At 35.1% G+C, this 22,782-nt stretch overlaps 1 protein-coding gene across 4 annotated transcripts in view; it reads right to left on the bottom strand.

The window, feature by feature from the left end:
• Fstl5 (follistatin like 5) overlaps positions 1-22,782 on the bottom strand; it is a 567,974-nt gene that overhangs the window by 247,503 nt on the left and 297,689 nt on the right. For all 4 annotated transcript variants that reach the window (XM_037206672.1, XM_037206671.1, XM_028867183.2 and 1 more), the window contains exon 5: positions 17,284-17,480. In XM_037206672.1, coding sequence (XP_037062567.1) covers positions 17,284-17,480 — 197 coding nt within the window. The remainder of the gene's footprint in view (positions 1-17,283; positions 17,481-22,782) is intronic.

Below are 22,782 nucleotides of genomic sequence, written 5' to 3'. Positions count from 1 at the left end.
AACATATTAATGAACCACTTCAAAATTAACAAGGGATTTAAAAAGTGGAGGGTGAAAGGAAGAAAATAGCCCAAAAGGGCTTACCAAGTTATTCTATAGTAGACTTCTTTGAAGAAACTGTCAAAGCAAAGAGAAAGATGAATAAGACTGCCATAATGAAGAAGGAAGAGGAGGTAGAGGAGGAGAGGGAGAAGAAGAAGAAGAAAACATGGTTTATGTACTAAGCAGACAGGCCACAGTCTAAGAATGAAGTTATGCAAAGGGAATTCTGAGTGCTTATAATAATGCCCCCTCCCCCCACACACACATACAAAAAGGAAAAGACAAATGTCTGGTGACCCCTGTTACTTAAAAAACATGGAACTGTTCATGGGATGTGCTTCCATGCCCCTCCCAGGTGTAGCACATAAAAGTGAGTTTAATTTAAATTATTTATTGTAACTGGCTATTTTTGTTTATATACCTCTATGCAAAAACATATTTTTGCCATGTGCAGCCTGTCCTTGTGATTATATACACCTTTTACTCATAAGAACATTACTCAGATGATCTTTCTTAACCCTCAGTATATAAATTGATGCTTTGAATAAAATTGGCTATTGCATGAGACTTTAGTCTGCCTCATTTTTAGGCTCTGTTCTCCAAGGTTCCATTGTCTCTAAGGTGGTTATCACCAAGCCAAGCCTGTCCTCCTGGTATAAAGGAGAACTTGGGCTATAGCTCAGTGGTAGCTCTCTCTCTCTCTCTCTCTCTCTCTCTCTCTCTCTCTCTCTCTCTCTCTCTCTCTCTCTCTCTCACACACACACACACACACACACACACACACACACACACACATGTTCACACACACATGTTCACACACACACACACACACAGAGAGAGAGAGAGAGAGAGAGAGAGAGAGAGAGAGAGAGAGAGAGAGAGAGAGAAACACAGTAAGACACAGGACATATTAGCAATGAGGGAGATAATGGAGCACAGATATTCCCAAACAGTCAGATGCTGAACAAATATCATCTCAAGTTTTATATAAAATTCTAACAGAAGTTCTTCAAGATGAAAGGGAAAAGAGTGAGTACATGATAATTAAATCGATATGTTAGGAGAAAGGCAACGGAAGATGTAAAAAGTGCCATCAAAAATGAGAGTTTGGGAAAAAAGTCGAGTACACTTGTAGTTAGTAATTATGTTTTTCCCCTGTTGTTCTCTCATTTTTAAGATCATTTTAAAGTATCTGCATATAATCAAAGGATAGCTTTTGTGGGTCTTGTGAAAATAACAAAGCAAAGTTTAATATTACACTTTTCCAGTCTGCTTTCCATTGCTGTGATAAAACACTGACCAAAACCAACTTGGGGGACGTAAGTTTATTTGGCTTCTGCTTCCATATGAGAGTCCATTATCAAGAGAAGTCTACAGAGGAACTCCAGGAAGACCCTGCAAGGCTGCAACTCAAGCAGAAACCTTGCAGAAACGCTGCTTACTGGCTTGCTTTCTCTGGTTTACTTGGCAACTTTTCTTACTTAACACACAATGCACAAAGATCTGGGCCTGTTCACATTAATCATTAATCAAGAAAATGTTCCACAGGCTTGACTACAGGCTAATCTGATGGAGACAATTCCTCAACTGAGGTTCTCTCTTCTCAAATTCTGTGGTGTGTGACAAGTTGACCAAACAATCAGCACTTTTACACAATAAAAATTATAAGAGTCAAAATATAACAATGAAGACAAATTAACCATAAAAGAATGAGATAGAAATAGAGAAACTGCAAAACCCCTAAAAATAGGTAACAAAATGGCAGTAATAAAACAATGCTAGATCATAATGCAGTGTAAATAGATTAAATTTTCTAATTAAAAACAGAGTGATTAAATGTCTAAAAATGAAAAGCAAAACAGACAAAAACAACCACATGCTGCTTACAAGAAACTGAGTCATATTTTAGAATATATTTGTGTTAAAAGACAAAGTGAAAAAATGTATTCTATTTAAGTGGATGGTTTTAAACAAGCAGTAATAATCATATTTTTGTCTATGGAAATAAACTATTCAAATCAGTTAAAAGAAAAAAAGTAAAGACAATTTACAATGAGAAGGAAGTTGGCTCTGATAAATCAAAAGAACTCCGAATATAAAAGCATTAAGTATCATAGAACTCAAGTATAAAGAGGAAATATTAGTACAGATAAAGTGAGTCACAAACTAAATACAGGAATATCAGGTACTTCAACACCCTACATTCAGTGATGGGCATAATATCTTGACAGAAAACCAACTAGGAACCCAGAACTAAACTACACCTGAACCAAATGGAGCTGACATTTATATGCAGTACATTCCATACAGCTGCTGCAGAACTCATTTGATGAACACTACATTGAAACTTCCTCTAGGATAGCTCATATAGCTGTTCCTAAAATAGTACTGATAACAATTTTAAAAACTTAAACTTGTGAAGAATTTATTTAGAAACCTCAATAGAGCAAAAGTAGAAATCAATAGCATAAATATCTTTGGAAACTTTGTAGATATATTCAAATCGACATTATTGAAAATCTCACAAAATTAATTCAAAATTTAAAAAAATTGAAATTTATTGAGACAAACTATAATGGAAAATAACATACTCAAACCTCAAGGATACAGCAACATCAGTACTAAAAGCAAATTTTATAGCAGCCACTTATATGAAAAAAGAATCAAGATCTCAAACAATTATCATTGCATTTCAAGGAGCTAGGAAAACAAAAAGAAAACTGAAAATTAGTAGCAAGAAAGTAAGACAGAAGATCAGAAGAGAAATAAAATACATAGAAGAAACCATACAAAGGTCCATTAAATGGTAGTTGTTTTTTGTATATCATTATTTAAATAAAATAAACAAATCCTTAGTTTAACCAATAAGAAAGACAATAAAAGACAACAAAAGAAAGAAGACAATAATAATAAAAACACAAATGAAAATGGAGATATTACAATTTTCACAAAATAAAATCGCTGGATATTATTTGTATATAAAGAACTATAAGCCCTCAAGTTTGACAATACAGAAGAAATGAGTTCAAATTCCTGAACATATACACAATTTCTATGTTTGAATCAGATAATAATAATTTATGAAATAAAAACCATCCCAGTAACAAGTAAGAAGATAGTAATAATAATGTCTTCCATCAAAGGAAAAAACAAGGTCTGATAACACCACTGCTGAATTCTGCCAACGATTTAAGAGTAATACAAATGCTTTTTAGATCACTCACAAAACCTTGAAGCAGATCTAAATCTTCTATAGCACATTCTCATAGGGTTACATTATCCTGACACCAAAAGCCAGAAATCAGAAGAAAGAAGAAGCAAAGAGACATGGGAGGGAAGAAGAGGAGAGGATGAAGGATGGAAGTAACAGGAGAGAGAAAGGGAATGGTAGAAGGCTGGAAGCTACAGATAAATGTCTCTACTGAACATACCTACAAAGACTTCAACAATATTCTAGAAAGCCTGATCCAATTATACATTAAGTTTACTCCCAGAATCATCTGACCATCATGTGAAGAATTAAATGAGCATTCATATGCATGAATTCATAAATACATTTTAGCACACGAACAGAATGAAGAACAGATGCTATACGGTTATCTCATTAGACAGAAAGGGCTTAATCAAATTCAGAATGCTTTCATGATAAAAATTCAGACAATAAACTTCATATAGCAGTAACATGGACCAACATATTGCAACACACCCATTGTGTAATCATAATATTCAGTAAGAGGAATGGTAAGTTTTGCCTGGGGTGACTGGAATGGAACAAAGGTACCACTATCTTCACGAACATAGTACTGGAAATTCTACATGAAACAAGAGGTCTAAAGGGATGAGGACATCCCAAGGAAGAAGTCAAATATTCACTATTAGATGCAACATGATCTTACATTAAAAAAAAAATCCAAAATTCTAAACAAAAGTCTCTTAGGAAAAATAAGTTCATCATCATTTTAAGAAACAAAATCAACATACAAAAATAAAAAAGCAAATGCTTATCCTGACTTGAATATTATACTATAAAATGTGTGTGTCAGATGGTGCCTCCATAAGTAGGTAGAGATCCTATGTGTCAATTAAAATTTTAAAATACATTTAAACCATCTTGCTTATGAAATTTAATTTTTAATAAAGATAAGCATACAACCACATTCTTGCACACTCTCATACAAATACCCTCAAACCCTTACACATACTTACACATTCATGAACACACACACTAACACACTCATGCACATAAACACACAACATTAAATGTTTATGGTGATGAGAGACCATGAGTCTAGAGAGGAGATGCTGAGAGGTGTGGGTTTTTTCATGTAGGTGTGGCTTTTTTCTTGCTAGATAGAGTACAGAAAGTATGTTGAGAATGCATAGAGAGGGGTATGATTATGCCCTGGAAATTTGCATTCTCCTTCTCCCTCTCAAATTAATTTTCCTGAACAAATTATGATCATGATATGTGCATGGTAAAGTTTAAGTTCAAGGCTTTTCTATTCTTAAGAAGGAGTACTAAAGTCATTGATTAAGTCGAAAAGCAAGGTAAATTTGTTAATTTCTGTACCCAGTAAATGTGTACATTGCATAAGAGTTTTAAAAGTCAGAAAACACAGATACCTCTTTTGTGAGAATGCATATACTGAAGTATTAGATTCAAACCCCTCATTCTCTGTAGCTTCTAGCATTCTGTTGCCCTCTTCCATTCCTCCTCTTTTCCTGCCCCTCCCTCCTGTGTCTCTGCCTCTTTATTCTTTTCTTCTGGTTTCTGGCTTCTGATATCAGCATAACGCAGGAATGTGAGAATGTACTATAGAAAATTGAGATCCTCTTCAAGGCTTTGTGACTGATCTGAAAAGCATTTTTATTATTCTTAAATGTATGGGAGAATTCAGCAGTGGTGTCCTCAGACCTTGGTTTTTTCCTATGATGGAGGACATGATTATTTCTATTTTCTTACTTTTTCCTGTACTCCATAGACAGGAAACTTTTTATTTCTTGTATTTCTTTCTTTCCTTACTTCATTTTATGCGTTTTTTTACAAACTTCTTTTCAGTTACCATGAATGTGGAGAATGTCATGTACAGAAATAAGTTAGCAGAGCAGGATGCACAGACCTCAGCCTGATGGAGTCTCTATGCTAAAGAAATTGAATAGGAGCATGAGATGGTATAAATAAGTAACATAATTATAAACTATCTACAATGCTCTAAATAAAAACAACTTGAAAAGACAGAATAAATGGTCAATAGTACAAATTTTATTTGTTTAAGCATATGAAATGCATATTATCCTATAAGAAAAATAAAATCAAAAGGAAATTGTTGAATATTCTATTATCTTTTATGTTTTCTAACATGCCTAATATAACTCTTAGAAATCAGCATGGATGAGTTGGCACGATGGTTGCTCATCAGGTAAATGCACTTGCTGCCAAGTCTAAATGACTGTCTATCAATCTGCTATGGTAGAAGGAAAGATCCACCTCTCTTACATATGATATCTCTGACAGTGCACACACTAAGGAATGCACACACATGCATATGCACATCAAATAAACAAAATTCAATTTAAAATAATACAGCAATTATTTTGAAAATTCATATGAATGATATGTTGATTAAAGAATTGTTGGTTTAAAAAAAAAGCATTTTATTCATGTGGCATTCTATTTATCCAATGAGGGTTTTCAAAACCAGGATATAAAACTTTTAAATGAAGACAGGTGGTGGTGGCACATGCCTTTAATTCCAGCACTTGGGAAGGAGAGCCAGGAGGATCTCTGTGAGTTTGAGGCCAGCCTAGTCTACAGAGAGAGATCCAGGACAGGCACAAAAAACTACACAGAAAAACCCTGTCTCAAAAAAAAAAAAACTAAAATAAATAAATAAATAAATAAATAAATAAATAAAACTTTTAAATGAGTTTTACATTCTAATGAAAAAAATAAATAGTGCTTAAAATCTCTAAATTATAATATTGCAGTTTCCCTGGAGCATATTGGAAACAACATTTTACACACACACACACACACACACACACACACACACACACACACACTATCCTTGAGAGTTTTCTCTTTCCTTTCAATTGCCCACTGTTGCTATTATTCTTAGCACTGAAGGAATTTCCATAACTTCTCAGCTGTATATTCCTTATTGACAATGGTGGCATAAAGCAAACACGCAAGAACGTGGTTTTCATTGAACTATTTTGCATAAAGGATAAGATTATGCCCTTTCAATCTGAAAATACTTACCAATTCACCATTAACAGGTGATCTGGACAAATACCTTGGTACTTTTTACTATTGTGTATTAAATGGGATTAATCCCTATAAAATCCCCAGGGGACCCTCACTTAACCAATCTCTGTATTCACAGAAGTTCTTGCAAGTTTGCTTCTACTTAGTTACCACTGAAATAGCTTTTTGTTCATAAGACAAAACAATACTTACTAGTCTCACAGTAAATAAGTACCCTAGGTGACTGAGAATTAAAGAAAAGAGAGAAAAATATAATAGTGTTCATCAATTCAAAATAAGCTTTAATAGTCCCTATATAACTATTTTAATTATGTTAAGACAAACACTTGCTACATGGAAATACTGCAAAAATGATCATTACCATGCCACCTTGTTAGCTAAATAATAAAAAAAAAACTTCCTTTTATTTATTTTTACTTTTTACTTAAATTTGTAAATGTATCCACATGTGCTTGTCATTGAGCAAATGGATATAACAGGCTAATCTAAATCATGTAAAGAAGTAGTTCTTCCTATAATTTTATTAAAGAGTTGCCATATGTGCCCATTAGAAAAACATTTCATTTTAATATGCATTTATAATGCAAATTGGCTTATTAAGACGACAGAATCTAAATGGAGAAAAACTGAAACCAATGTAATCACTACTGCTGCAATATAAAAGTCAGTATCACATGGGGACTCTATGAGCAAATCCCATAGCCACCTTCCTCTATTTTTACGAATTTATTTTTTTTTTAAATTTGGCACACACACACACACACACACACACACACACACACATCTATACATATTAAATACTCATATTCATGTGTCTGAGTGTATGTCTGCATGCCAGGTGTATGCTAGTGCCTGAGAAGGTTAGGGAAGACATCAGACTCTGTAAAACTGGGTTACCAGGTAGTTGTGAGCTACCAAATGTGAATGCTGTGGCTCCAACCTGTGTCTTCCTCAAAGGAAGCAAGAGCTCGCTCCTATCATCTGAACCATTTATCTGTATAGCTTACTCACATTCCATAGGAGATATTCTTTCAAGTAGGGGAAGGCTGCATGTTTCTAAGGAGTAATCAGCGTTTTACTCTAAATGTCACAGATTTACTGCTAATACAAAATATACCATTCTGCTTTTTACTGTTGGTGTGCAAAATCCTACTCAGAACAAAAGCAATTTTGGGGAGGAAGGGCCTATTTTGGAAGTCAAGTTCACCAGAGTTTGAGGCCACTTCTCCCATTATGTCCACAGTCAAGAGGAAGAGAGAGATGAGGTGCTGTGGGGATGGCCCAGAGGATAAAAGGCTTGCTATGCAAGTGTGAGATCAGCATCTGGTTGCTGGCACACTGGCACCCATATAAATGCTGAGCAGGCATGAACTGCCTGTAATCCCAGCAAGTAGTAGCAGAGACAAGATGCACAAAAGTAAATGTGTGAATGAGTCTGAGTTGAGGAAGTAGTCTGACATAAATAAAGTGGAGAACAGTCAATGAAATCACCTAACACACATTTTTACTCTCACACATGTACACATGAGTGCATATAATACAAACACACAAAGACAAGGGGGCAGAGACTGAGAGGGAGATGGAGGAAGGCAGAGAAAGAGGGAGAGATGTTTTTGTTCAGCTATCTTCTTTTGTAGTCCATGAACAAAGTCCAGGGAAGGGTACACCCCTCCTTTAGGCTGAATCTTTTCATGCCAATTTTCCTAAATAAGATGATCCTTGAAAGACTTACCCAGAGACCTAATTTAAAAAGTCTGTCATGATTCCTTATCTCCTCGGTATTTGCAGATTCGGTCAAGTTGACAACACTTATCATTGTTGGCATTCTGTCATACTGGCTCTTTGTCATTTTATTTGACCAAAATAGTAATAAACTGCTACTTTCTTACCTGACATTTTGCTTCCCATGATCTTAATTTAGCCATGGTCAATGTCACATCTGCCCTGTGTGTGTGTGTGTGTGTGTGTGTGTGTGTGTGTGTGTTAGTAATGGAAAATTTCAGAATTCATTTTGTTTCTGTACATTTCAGTAATTATTCTATTTTATTACTTGTTTGTACTACCTTTTAACAGTGACAAGCTGATAAACTACATAAAAAAGCATACATATACATGAATCAGTACATATAAAGTTTAGAATTTACATGTTATTAAGGCTCCCAATTGGATCCTTAGAATGTATTTCCACAAACAAGGAAGAGCTACCCTACAGATTACAGTGTAGAAATTGATTATTCTTCTCTGAAAGACAATTTGGACATTCTCTGGTTACTAGGCACTGAGGCACACTAGAAAGCCAAGAAATATTTTGGGGAGACAGGAAAGATCAGGGCCCCTTTACCTCTCATGCATGTCAAGTTACAGCCTCTCAGCAGCTGAGAAGTAAGAATTCCAGGACAGTTAGCAATATCTCTGTGAAGGCTGCTAGTATAACATTGATATTCCTTTTACATTGAAATATTAAGCTAAAATAACAATGAACTCTGCTTGAGACCTAAGCCAATTCAATGTTTAAGTGATGTCTCATTTTTCTCTTGGATATTTTTTTAGGAATCTCATGAACAAAATCATTAACTTTGATTATAATGAGGATATCCTAATTTCTACATTTATACTTTGACCTTATCAATTGAAATTCAGTCTTATGTACCTCAGAGGCTACCATATAACACCACTGAGGTTCCTTGGTCGCCCTTGACAGATTAGCTTCAAAACATACTGAAATGGAGTCTACAGCTATTTTGGAGACAGTGAAGCATTTCTTCTTTGAGAAACCCATGTCACACAAAAGTACATCATACTACGGTACCGTTCCTGATGGTCTTTTCTTCTTTTGTGTACTCTACATTATAATCTTTTAATATAAACTCCAAATCTGCTTTATACTGTGCTGTATTGAAATTATTTTCTATGATGTCAAGAATCCTGGGTTTCGCTTAATGGAAGTCCCTATATGAGAAATTGAAAACCCCAGTAACAATGTGGAACTATGCTTCAGTCCCCATTTACATGACACTATGAAGTCTCATTCTCCCTGTTTCAATCTACACCTATTACTTCCCTTCCAAGTCTAATATGTTGCTCTGAGGAAACCCGGTTCTCTGAACAGAGAATAATTTTCCCTTAAATTTCTTTCAAAAACTTTGTATCTCTTGAGTTGGGTATACTGATTCACACTCTTATATGTAACTTGGGAAGCTAGTGAATAAACAGTAAAGTTTGGGCCACCTCCTGAGATTGTGTCAAGAGCAATGACAACAACAAAAAAGGAAGCAAAGAGAAGAAAATGAATGAAAGTGAAACAAAGAGGGAACGAGAGAAAGAAGAGGGGGAAGAAAAACTGGCTATCACCTAAAAATTTACTTGGAAGCTATTTTTATCCTACACCATTCTAATGTAGTACAAGCAAGGCAAAAGATAACTTGGTATTTTAGATTATTTCTTCTTCCCAAATTAACCTTCTTCAGTCAGATAAATGGAAAGATGAACAGAATAGATACTTGGTTGATCAATAATAGATAAACTCACTCCTTTGAGTCTTGGGCAGTTCAGATACATGATTACTCCCTCATAATCCAGAAATGATTCCTTGTTTCTGTCCACTCATGTCCTTCAACATTCTTGCTAACTTCATTACCAGGTGCAATGTCCCATTTCACTGTAAATGATCACTATCCACTTATTCTCCAATGACTAGTCTTCTATGTTAAGAACTCTGCCCATACATGCTCAGTTGTTTCATAATGAAATCTTGATTTCAAGTATACATATTCACATCGTTTTTTAATAATAGTGTGCATGTTTAAAACCATGAGTAAAACAATTCTATATGACAGTGTCTAGCCCCAGAAGGAGACACAGGTAAACACTTACGAGAAATAACAGTTCATCTTGGTTATACTTGTGACTACATTCTTTTTTAAATTGGTATTTATTAAGATTTTGCAGTGAGCAATGATACACATGCACATATTACGCCAATTTTAAGAATATTGCTTCAAAAACAATAGTCTTCAAAGCAAGGGTTATTGAAGCCATATTTTGTGACAAATTCAAAGAGAGTGTTGAATGTTTAGAGTTAGAGAAGAAAATTTAATGGAAGAGAAAGACCACATGACAGACAACAAATAAAATTTAATGGAAGAGAGACCCCATGACACAAACCTGTATAGGTTTGGGGAAGGAAGAAAGTTGGTGACCTCCCAAATCCACATCATAGATCTCAGGCAAAAGTTCACATGACTACTTTCATGTAAAGTAAGAGCAATCACTCAGAATGAGATCCAGTCGATAGGGTACTAATATGAGAAGAGACTGAAGTTTACCATAATTGAGCAAATACCACATCATCCTACCCATTTTCAACCAAGGGTGAGCTTTCAAAGGGAAAAAGCAAAATAATTTAACTGGGTTGAAATCCAAATGTGTATAAGCATGGCAGAAGATATAGGCCATAGATCTCACCAGCTTCTGTCTATAGACAGGTGAGCCACTTCAGGGAAGATTATGGCAAGCATTTTCTTCAGATTTCATTGATTTTATACTTTTCAATTTAGTATGTAAGGAACTTTTATATGATCAACTATGAAATATTATATATTTGACTACATAAATTTTTGATTAGATGATAACATAGACTATATTATTCTCAATGTTGATGAAATTGCAACCACCAGGAAATACAAATTTATAGCTGATAATTATGAATACTGTATCATGGGTGCTAAACTATAAGAAGCTTCATGATCATTATGCTTCAGCACCACATCTTAATGTATTCCATCTGTGACATCTGAGGTCATTTAACCATTCTGCCTACCTGTAGCATCCCTTCAGCACCACACAGATTTTACTTCTGGGGTCAGAGGCTACCTATCCCAGCCAAGCTGCAAACATGTGAACTAAACTAATACAAATTAGTCAATACAAAGTATCTCTGCAACAAACTTTAAGTACTATCTATCCAAGTCAAGGCCAGTTATGCCCAAACTTCTTTTCTGAACAATACATTACACTTTGCCCTATTTATAAAAGACTCTTACTCCTCACAAGACATCTTATTTAGTGTTCTTGAAGTGAAAGTGGACTGGACCACACAGTTCCACCTTTAATGCCATGGGACTCTATATCAAACTGTAGAAGTTTGGCTACTGAGAGCTGAGTGCCTTTTAGAAGAATTGCATCACTCCATCTTCTGTGAGTGTCAATACACAAAAGCTGGTTCGTGGGCAAAAGCGCAACTGCCTTACATCTCAACTTGAGACATTGGAAAGATTACCCCAGCTCCCAAGATGCCTTTGACTTGGCAGTGCCTATTGCTTTCACTAAATCACAGCTCAGCTTCAGCCTGGTCCAGCTACCTTTACTCCTCTCCAGGTGTTGAGCCCAAAGCCACTTCCTGATAAATGTTTCACATGTTCATCTCTGTTTCAGAACCTGCTTTCTGAGACAGGTCTTATTTGTGATGGATTCATACTTATAGTTAGCTAGAATCTTTTTTTTAAAAATTTTAAATTTTGACAGTTATATTTACCAGTCATGGCAAATCCCAAGTAATTTTGTGTCATATTTAATCCCACAGTGCACTGCAACCAGTTAGGGGAGAGACTTTATCGGAAGGCCTGGCTTCCAATCGCTGCCGAATCCACAGTGCATTTTTAAACTAAATATTTATTTCTGTAGGACTGGAAAAGGAATATAAAGGGGGCAATGGAATCCAGATTATGATAATGATAACTGAATATAAACTCACATACAATATTTTGAAACAATTAATATACTTAATCAAAAGGCACTAGTTCATAAATATGTTACAATATTTAAAAACAATAATTTCCTTCTTTTTAATATACTATTTTAAATGTAATATCTTACTTAATTTTTAATATACATTTTTCAAATTCCTTTAGAATTATAAATATATAAATTACATTTTGATCAACTATAACTTAATTTGATAGGAAAAAAACTATATGTACATGTGCTTAAATTTTTCTAGAACTACTTTAGCACAATGTTTATCAGCATCTCAAAGTTTAATATTTGTTATCTACCTTATATTTGGTTCAGATTAACATCTACCTGTAAAGATAAGAACACTATGTATTCTAGGAAACATAGATCTCAGTGATTGCAGAAGAAAATATTTATACATGTCTCTGGACCAGACTGAACTCATGACTTAATAATACACTAATTATATGAGATGATAGATAAGAGCCTTTAGGGATGGATAAAATAGATACCACACCATCATTTATTTTTAATTTATAAGAATAACCAAATATATTTGTCTATTTATATTACAATTTTTTCTATCATTAAACCTCCACTTAAAATGTTTTGCATGTTTGAAGCTATGCAAACAGATTACAGAGTTATAATAGCTTCGAGTACTATTTCATTGTTTTCACCCACCACTCATAAAGGTGCCAAGGTTAAGCATAATTGAAATATTAGTCAACTTCTCCTCCACAAATTCAAGCAAAAGTGTCTTCTTCTCCTCCATTATTATTTTACTATGACGACATAAAAATCTGATTTCAATGTGTCATATTCAAAATCATGCTAAGTACTTATTAAGTTTATACAAAGTTTGTATATCTCAATCACAACAGTGTCATATGGTAATATTTTATTTGTACTAAAATGTTATTTGTATATTAATAAATAAAGTTGCCTGGGGGTCAGAGCTGTTAGCAAGCCATAGGAAAGCTGGGCAGTGGTGTTGCACGCTTTTAATCCCAGTACTTGGTAGGCAGAGCTAGGTAGATCTCTGTGTGTTCAAGGATACAGCCAGCATTGGAGACACACACCTTTAATCTCAATATCAACCATAGAAGACCTGGAGGTCTGTACAGACCGGCAGTGACAAGGCGGTCATGTGGTTGGGTTTACAACTAATGAGAAGGCAGAACAGAGAGTCTTTATAAAGACAAATACATAGGAAGTAGATCTCTTTCGGAGAGGTAGGACCACCGTGAGAGGAAGGGTAAGGTTTTTAGCTCTTAGCTCTGACCTCTTGGCTTTCTTCTTTGCATTGGTTCTGTGTTTCTTATTTAATAAGACGGTTGGTTACATCTACAGTGTCACATCAAATTTAAGTAGTAATTATTATTGACATTATTAGTTTATCAACAATTTGAGAAATTGAGGATTTAAGTGACTTGCCAAATATTACACAGCCAGTTATTATTTAATAATTCTGTAATTAAAGTTCTTGATTGACACCTTATGATCACAAAAATTGATAACTCAAAAGTATTTTAGGAATTCTCTACTTTAGGTTCTAATTCCTTTGCCAATGAAATATTTTCTTTTCATCTTGGGAAAGGAATATCCTGTATTAATATTTATTGACACTGTTCAATATTGCATTTTTAAACTCTTCTAGAATTTCAAATGTCAATGAAAAAATATCTCCAGTGCTCTAACACCAATTTTTTCAATTGTATGAACTATTATTCCTTTAAATATTTAAGACTTTACATTAAATTATTATTTCATTTGGAAGTATTCTGCTTACCAAAACAACATAAGTGTGTTTATTGTCACCCATTTTAAAGTATAATAAAAAAAGGAGATTTGAATGTTTATTTCTACAACCAGTCAGTTCATTGTAGCTAACATTTTTCATCTGGCTGACAAGTTTTTAGTATGATGCCTTCAAGTCGTTAACTGTAATCTTGTCATCTCCAATTACTGCTTTTTATTATGAATTTTTTTCTCAAAAAGACAAGACTGTAGCTGCCTATTCACTTTAAAATATTCATGAAAAACTCTAGAGTATAACTTCACTGTGTGCAGTAAGGAAAAAATGCATGCAGACAGATTCCCAGCTGTATTCATAACATCTCAGAGATAAGTTATAAACTTTAATTATCACTTGTAACTTGTACAATTTAGAATCACTTATAACTTGTATGCTAGAACAACATGTTATATAATATTCTGTGAAAATTAATTGCAGATATCATGAAAACCTTTTCATTTTACTTCTTAAAATCTAATTATTTTTAATTTTTACATTATTATAGGATATCTTTTTAAGGTTGTAAGAAAATATAATGCATATCAAGTATTATAACGCTTGACATAACATACATAGATTAAAGAAACAAACCTTCAAAACCACAGGTAAAAACATTTTTTTTTTTTTTTTGGTTTTTTTAAGACAGGGTTTCTCTGTGTAGCTTTGTGCCTTTCCTGGAACTCATTTTGGAGACCAGGCTGGCCTTGAAATCACAGAGATCCACCTGCCTTTGCCTCCTGAGTGTTGGGATTAAAGGCGTGTGCCACCACTGCCCAGCAAAACATTTTAAAAAGTATTTATGATATATTTTCCAAGGAGCCCATATAAAAGCTGTATTATTGTCCTAAGCAACTACTGATAGATGAGATATTAACACTTTCACTATATACTGTAGGAGGTGGAAGACACTAATGTGTTATGGGAAGATATAAAGTGACATCACTAAAAATCCTGTGAATACTTATAAGTGCATGCTAACTGTTAAGTAAATGATAATCATCTACAATCCAGACTCAGAATGGTTAGGTAAAGAGTGCTCTAGAGGGAACACATGAACCCCTCTGGGAAGGGGATATACATGAAATGTTGTAAGTGGACTGGAGATGGATAGGTATGGGAACAGGAAGGAGAAGGAGATGAGATGGAAGAGAATGAAGGGAGAGACAGTTGGAATTGGGGAGCATTGTCAGGGTGGTATAGAAACCTAATGTGATAAAACTTCCTGTAATCTGTGAGGAGGACTCCTAGTAATGGAGGATATGGAGTCTGAACTTGCTGTCTTTTTAGCCAGGCAAGGATTCCAGTGGTGGGACTAGGTTACATTCAGTTGAGTTGACTAGGAGGGTCCTGTGGAGATCCCTAAACAACCCATGCTAATACTAGGACAAATAGTCACTCTCTGAAAACTGACAGCAGGTTCCATGGCCAAGAACAACACAGCTTATTGAACTTAGATGAGGTCTAGCTGGTGCCTGCATGGAGCCTTCCACCCTAGTTTCTAATCTCTTTGGCATGAGAAGGTACTCTGCAAGCTATTGAAAGAGAAATCTGGACACCAACTCAGCTACAAAACCCACCATCTACAATCTGTCTTGGCTGCAAGATTTGCTGGTAGCACAGAATTTGCAGGAGTGGCCAACCAAGATTTGGTTTTATTTGAAGCACATATCCCAAGAGGGAGCCCAGCCCATGTCCCACACTGCCTGGATGGATAGAAATAGAGGCTGGATAGCGCTAAGACCTAGGTTAGAAACAAAAACAACTGATTAAAAAATCATTGAAATGAAATACTCTTAATGAAATTCTGTTATATCCATAGATCAGTGGCTTGCCCAGTTGCCATCATGCTATCAGTGAGGCTTTCTCCAGGAGCAGATGGGAGCAGGTGCACAGACCCACAAGCCAGACATTATGCTGAGAAACTCTTAATTGGAGATCCCCATCAGGTCCCTCACCTTGGATGTTATAGAACCATGCAGAGTAGGAGAAGAAAGATTGTAGGAGTCAGGGGAGATAGGGAACACCAGGAGAAATCAATTAAGCAAGGCTCACATAGGCACACAGAGACTGAAACAGCAAGCATGGGGCTTGAATGAGTATGCGCCATGTTCTCTGCATATATGTTATGGCTGTTAAATTGGTGTTTTTGTGGGACTCCTAATAGTGGGAATGGGTGTTTCTCTGACTCTGTTCCCTGCTCTTGGGACTCTTTTCCTCCTACTGGGTTGCTTTGCCCAGTCTTGATATGAAGGCTTTAGCCTTATTTACTGAATCTTTTTTGTTGTTGTTGTTCTGTCTGACAGTTGTTTCTTGGAGGCCTGTTCTTTTCTGAAGAGGAAGTGGAGGGGGAATGGATCTGGGGGAGAAGGGAAGGGAGGGGCAGGGAGTACTTGGGAGAAATGAAGGCAGAGGAAACTGTGATCAGGATTATTGTATGAGAGAAGAATCTATTTGCAACAAAAATTTAAAAGAAGAGAGTCAGTGAATATTAAGAAGGAAAATAAGTGTGTATTAGGAACAACTCTATATTCCAAATTTGATAGCATGGAAAACTAAGTAAATGCTTGAAGAATATCATTTAGTAAAGTTGACATGTCAAAATATACCCATATCTTTAATGACATTATCTCACCAATTACTGAAATTCCAAACTAACAAGTCTAGGCTGAGATGTATTCTATTAAACTCCAGAGATATAAATTATAACATATTTATTTCAGAAGCTAGAAATGAGTACTTTCTAACCCATCCATCGGGCCCTGCATTGCTTCAGTATCTAAGACAGACAAGGACAGTAGACTGCAGATAAACAACCTGCCTGAATATATATGCAGTAGTAAAGCAAATGATGATGCATTGTAATCAACCTCTTGATCAGTTTAAGTTCAGAGCTGTATTTCACAATAGTACACAACATTGTCATCACCAGCATGTGTACACCCTCTGCTTCAAATGACTACTAAGACACATTTTATACATTGACAGAAACTGAACATTACATACATTTCAAAATATACCAGGAGAAATTTTACAAGTTTCATAACATAGCTTATATTTTTGTTTAAAGTACAGATGTACCATATTTCTTTTAAACTATAAAATACTACTAATAAATGTTGCTGATAAATTAGCTAAGTCTTTTTTTTTTGTTTTCCACTATAGTTGGTGATGGTGACAGAAGTCTAGCATATATATACACTTAATGGTATTCCAAGCCTTGTCTTTCTGAGTCAGGATCAAATTATGTATCTCAGCCTGGCTTCAACACCACTATACACTTTCATATACCTCCATAATCAGTTATGTAGGCAAATATTAACATAATATTTCATTTCAACTCTTTTGGTATTATGAATTAAATATATTATTATATACAGTAAATTCTAATAAAAATACAACTATCTGCTATAAGCAAGACATTTTATTTAATTGTTGGTCATACCTGAGTTAGTTCATTAATATCTATAAGTCCATTACTGTCTGCATCAAAATGCTTGAACATTTGATCCACCAACGGCTTCTTCCTAGATATGTCATCATCGTTAGAATTTTCATTTTCTTGTGTAATGTACTTTTGATTTTGTAAATCTAAAAGCATACTTTTCATCTTGCTGTACTCAGTGGCCAAGCAGTTGTCTCCTGTAACAAAAAATTTGAGTTATTTTTGAATTAATCTCACTGAGAAGAAATTATTTTATTAATATTTAGAAATTGATGTTGTATGGTCAATGTATGCAATACAAAAATTTTAATTTCCAATTTTGCATACTTTAAAACTTTTCTCCAGATGATAGAAAACTTTCTGCCAAGTTTATAAAATTTACTTTTTTATCTATGAGAAAGACATTAATATTTTAAGAAACATAGAGTAACATGCTATCAAGTGGCTGTAGAGTTTAAATTAATTGCTTTAGTTTTTATCCTCACACTACAGCTCTATGTTGATAAACTCAAATATGCAGAAAATAATGGGCAGGGTCTGGAGAATGGTCCTATGTATAAGAGCACTTTCTGCACTTATAGAAGATTAAAATTCAGTTATTTCCACCCATATCAGTTGGTTCACAACAGCCTCTTACTCTAGCTCCAGAGGTTCGTCATGCTGTTCTGACCTCCACAGATATCCTACATAGGTGCCCATATGCGTTCACACAGACAAACCACAGATAAAAGTAGAACAAACCTGTTTTTTTTTTTTTAAAAAGAAAATGAGGTTCAGATAAGAAGACAAAGGGTTAGAGTCTGCCTGATTTTGCACTTAAACTCATTTACATCTTGCTCCACAATAATTGTACCACATTACACAGGATTAAGTTAAATATATTTAAAATATTTTGATTTGTTTTAAGAAACTATCCCGCATTTCAACCTGTCTGTCTAAATTTAACATTTTCTCTCCCCATCTGAAAATACCCTTAATAGCAGAAACTTCATATTAGGATCTGCACACCTGCCTTTTCTTTCTGCCATGGTACCCACTTACTGCCTCCTAAAGTACTGACATTATCATATAATAATGTGTTTTCATTTTATCCTGTGAAGTTTTAACTTTACAAATCTCATCTCCAAGTTAAATTCATTGCAATAAAGATATTAACACACTTTTAGTATCCTCTGGGTATAACAGGGGCATTAGAATTAATTAAAATAATTGCATACCTAATGTTTCTTACAAAAACAAAACAAAACAAAATACCAAAACTAATATTAATGATCTGGTATCTTCACATAATTATTTCACAAAGGAGTTGACTTCACATGGTCTTATGACGAGGCCTGTAGTAAAAGTAGAATATTGAGATAACTATCTGCTGATAGGAAACATGACATAAAATATATTATAAAGTGACAGTGAATAGTGCAATTATGAATGGAACAGAGGTACTATATTAGGTGGGAATTTTACAACATACTTTTAGTTAAATATAGTTCTATAATTGAGTTTCTTTTTACAATTAGGCTTAGCAGTATTGACAATTTCCAAGGAAGATTTCTAAAGAGGTATTATTATATGTCTGGGAAGCGTAAGGTTGAAAACAGTACTTGAAGCTCCATTGTCAAGACAAGATGGAAAACAATGTATTCCAGAGAGAAAAGAGAAGGTCTCACTTCTTTAAAGGGCAACAAAATGACTGCTGTGCAGTGATTTTGGTGTTTGGTAATCCTTTCAAGAAGTCCTCTTTCTAAAATGAAAAGTAAATGTGGTGCAATACAAGAAGTCGATTTCACATTATTCTGTTCTCACTGAAGAATAATAATATCACATAACAGCAAAGAACTCACTGACAAAGGAGCAAAGTGATCGAATCTAGATTCAATAACCAGCAATTTGGGTGTCTGGAAGAACAGCACAAAAGCAAAGCTTCAGTCATGTGGGTGTAGTTAGGCACATATGTACACCATGAAGTAAAGACTCCTGTGAGAAAGAATGGCAAACCATAGCAAACCATTCCAATAGGTCGGGCTTAGCATTCTGTTTCAGCCGGAAACACAAGATAACTTATCCAAAACAAACCTCCATGTGTTATGGTAGTTAGTTCATCTAGGGTAATGTGGAACAATCTTTAGGAGCTGATATAAATGAGTTTCAGTAAAAAATTTGCAAACTCTCCTGCAGGTCAGAGGATGGAAAGTGGGTATTTGGAGGCTGATTTTAGACTACAGAGAACTTGGAAGTCAGAATGTCAATGAGAAGTGTAACAGGGGTAAGCATGACATGTACCTTAATAAATATTTACATTTGAAGTCTATATATTTGAAACTTCGTTAGTCTATTGTTTTTTCATTTTTCTTTATTAAGAAATTTTCTACTCACTCCACATGCTATCCACAGACCCCTCCTCCTCCGTTCTCCTACCCCCAGCCCTCTTTCCCAAGCCACCCCACAACCCGACATCCCCCAAATCAAGGTCTCCCATGGGGAGTTAGCAGAGCCCAGCACACTGAGCCTAGGCAGGTCCAAGCCCCTTCCCACTGCACCAAGGCTATGCAAGGTGTCACACCACAGGCATCAGATTCCAGAAGCCTACCCATAGACCAGGGAAAGAGAGCTGGAAAGGAAAAAGGCCAAGTAACATATGAAGGCAGACCCATAAGAATAACACCTGACTTCTCAATGGAGACTCTAAAAGCCAGAAGGTCCTGGTCAGATGTTACGCAGATACTAAGAGACCCTGGATGCCAACCCAGACTATTATACCCAGCAAAACTCTCAATCAATATAGACGGAGTAAACAAAATATTCCATGATAAAACCACATTTAAACAATATCTCTCCACCAATCCAGCCCTACAGAAAGCACTCGAAGGAAAAATCCAACCTAAGGAAGTTAGATACACCCATGAAAACACAGGCAATAGATAGTCCCATACCAACTAATACCAAAGAAGGGAAACTATAACACTACCACCAAAAAATAAAAGGAATTAACAATAACTGGTCATTAATATCCATCAATATCAATGGTCTCAATTTACCTATAAAAAGACACAGGCTAACAGAATGGATATGAAAACAAGATCCATCCATTTGCTGCATACAAGAAACACACCTCAACTTCAAAGGCAGACACCACATCGGAATAAAAGGCTGGGAAAAGACATTCCAATCAAATGGATTTAAGAAGCAAGCTGGTGTAGCTACCCTAATATCTAATAAAATAGACTTCAAACTAAAATCAATTGAAAGAGATCAGGAAGGACACTACATATTTATCACAGGGAAAATCCTACAAGATGAAGTCTCAATTCTGAATATTTATGACCCAAATACAAGGGCACAGGCATTCATAAAAAACATTACTAAAGCTCAAATAGCACATCAAACCCCATACACCAGTAGTGGGAGACTTAAACACCCCACTCTCACCAATGGACAGGTCTGCCAGACAGAACCTTAACAGAGAAATAAGGGAACTAACAGACATAATGGCTCAAATAGACTTAAAAGATATCTACAGAATATTCCACCCTAACACAAAAGAATATACCTTCTTTCAGCACCCCATGGAACCTTCTCCAAAATTGACCACATGCTTGGTCACAAATCTCAACAGATACAAAAAAAAAAAAAAAAATGAAATAACCTCCTGTGTCTTATCAGACTACCATGGCTTAAAGTTAGATTTCAACAACAACAAAAATTACAATCTCATGGAAACTGAATAATGCCCATTTGAATCACCAATGGGTCAAGGAATAAAGAAAGAAAGAAAATAAAGATTTCCTAGAATTCAATTAAAAAGGAATGTACAACATACCCAAACTTATGGGACACCATGAAAGCAGTGCTAAGAGGAAAATTCATACCTCTAAATGCCCACATAAAGAAGTTGGAGAAATCTCACACTAGTGACTTAACAACACATCTGAAAGCTCTAGAACAAGAAGAAGCAAACTCACCCAGGAGAAACAGACACCAGGAAATAATCAAATTGAGAGCTGAAATCAATACAATAGAAACAAAGAGAACAATACAAAGAATCAATGAAACAAAGAGTTGGTTCTTTGAGAAAATCAACAAGATAGACAAGCCCTTATCCAAACTAACCAAAAGACAGAGAGAGAGAGAGCATCCAAATTAACAAAATCAGAAATGAAAAGGGGGACATAACAACAGATAATGAGGAAATCCATAGAATTATCAGGTCATACTGCAAAAACCTGTACTCCACAAAATTGGAAAATCTGAAAGAAATGGACTATTTTTCTGGATAGGTACCCCATACCTAAGTTAAATCAAGACCAGATAAACTATTTAAATATACCAATAACCCCTAAGGAAATAGAAACAGTCATTAAAAGTCTCCCAAACAAACAAACAAACAAAACAGGACCAGATGGTTTCAGCGCAGAATTCTATCAGATTTTCAAAGAAGAGCTAATACCAATACTCTTCAAATTGTTCCATACCATAGAAACAGAAGGAACATTACCAATTTTTTTTATGAAGCTATAGTTACCCTGATACCCAAACCACACAAAGATGCAACAAAAAAAGAGAGAGAGAGAGAATTACAGACCAATCTCCCTCATGAACATTGATACAAAAATACTAAATAAAATACTGGCTAATGGAATCCAGGAACACACCAAAAAAATTATTCACCATGACCAAGTAGGCTTCATCCCAGGGATGCAAGGATGCTTCAACATACAAAAATCTGTCAATGTAATACACCATATAAACAAACTGAAAGAAAAAAAAAAAAAACACATGATCATCTCATTGGATGCTGAAAAAGCCTTTGACAAAATCCAACACCCCTTCATGATAAAGGTTCTAGAGAGATCAAGAATACAAGGAACATACCTAAACATAATAAAGGCAATTTACAGCAAGCCAACAGCCAACATCACATTGAATGGAGAGAAAACCAAAGTGATTCCAGTAAAATCAGGAATAAGGCAAGGCTGTCTACTCTCCCCTTACTTATTCAATATAGTACTTGAAGCTCTAGCTAGAGCAATCAGACAACAAAAGGAGATCAAGGGGATATAAATTGGAAAGGAAGAAGTGAAACTTCGGTTATTTGCAGACGATATGATAGTATACATAAGTGACCCCCAAAAATTCTACCAGGGAACTCCTACAGCTGATAAACTGTTTCAGTAAGGTGGCATGATACAAGATTAACTAAAAAAAAAAATCAGGAGCCCTCCTATATACAAATGAAAAAGGGGCTGAGAAAAAAATCAGAGAAACATCACCCTTTACAATAGCTAGAAATAATATAAAATACCTTGGGGTAACTCTAACCAAGCAAGTGATAGACCTGTATGATAAGAACTTTAAGTCTCTGAAGAAAGAAATTGAAGAAGGTATCAGAAAATGGAAAGATCTCCCATGTTAGTCTAAATTTTTTTCTATTTAAAATAATGTGGGAACTAGAAAGATGGCTCAAAGGTTAAGATCATTTGATGCGTTTGCAGAGGACCCAGA

The sequence above is a fragment of the Peromyscus leucopus genome, chromosome 6 (assembly GCF_004664715.2).
Source record: "Peromyscus leucopus breed LL Stock chromosome 6, UCI_PerLeu_2.1, whole genome shotgun sequence".
NCBI lineage: Eukaryota > Metazoa > Chordata > Mammalia > Rodentia > Cricetidae > Peromyscus > Peromyscus leucopus.
The sequence above is the reverse complement of the archived record's forward strand: the minus strand, read 5'-3'. Positions and strand labels throughout refer to the sequence as shown.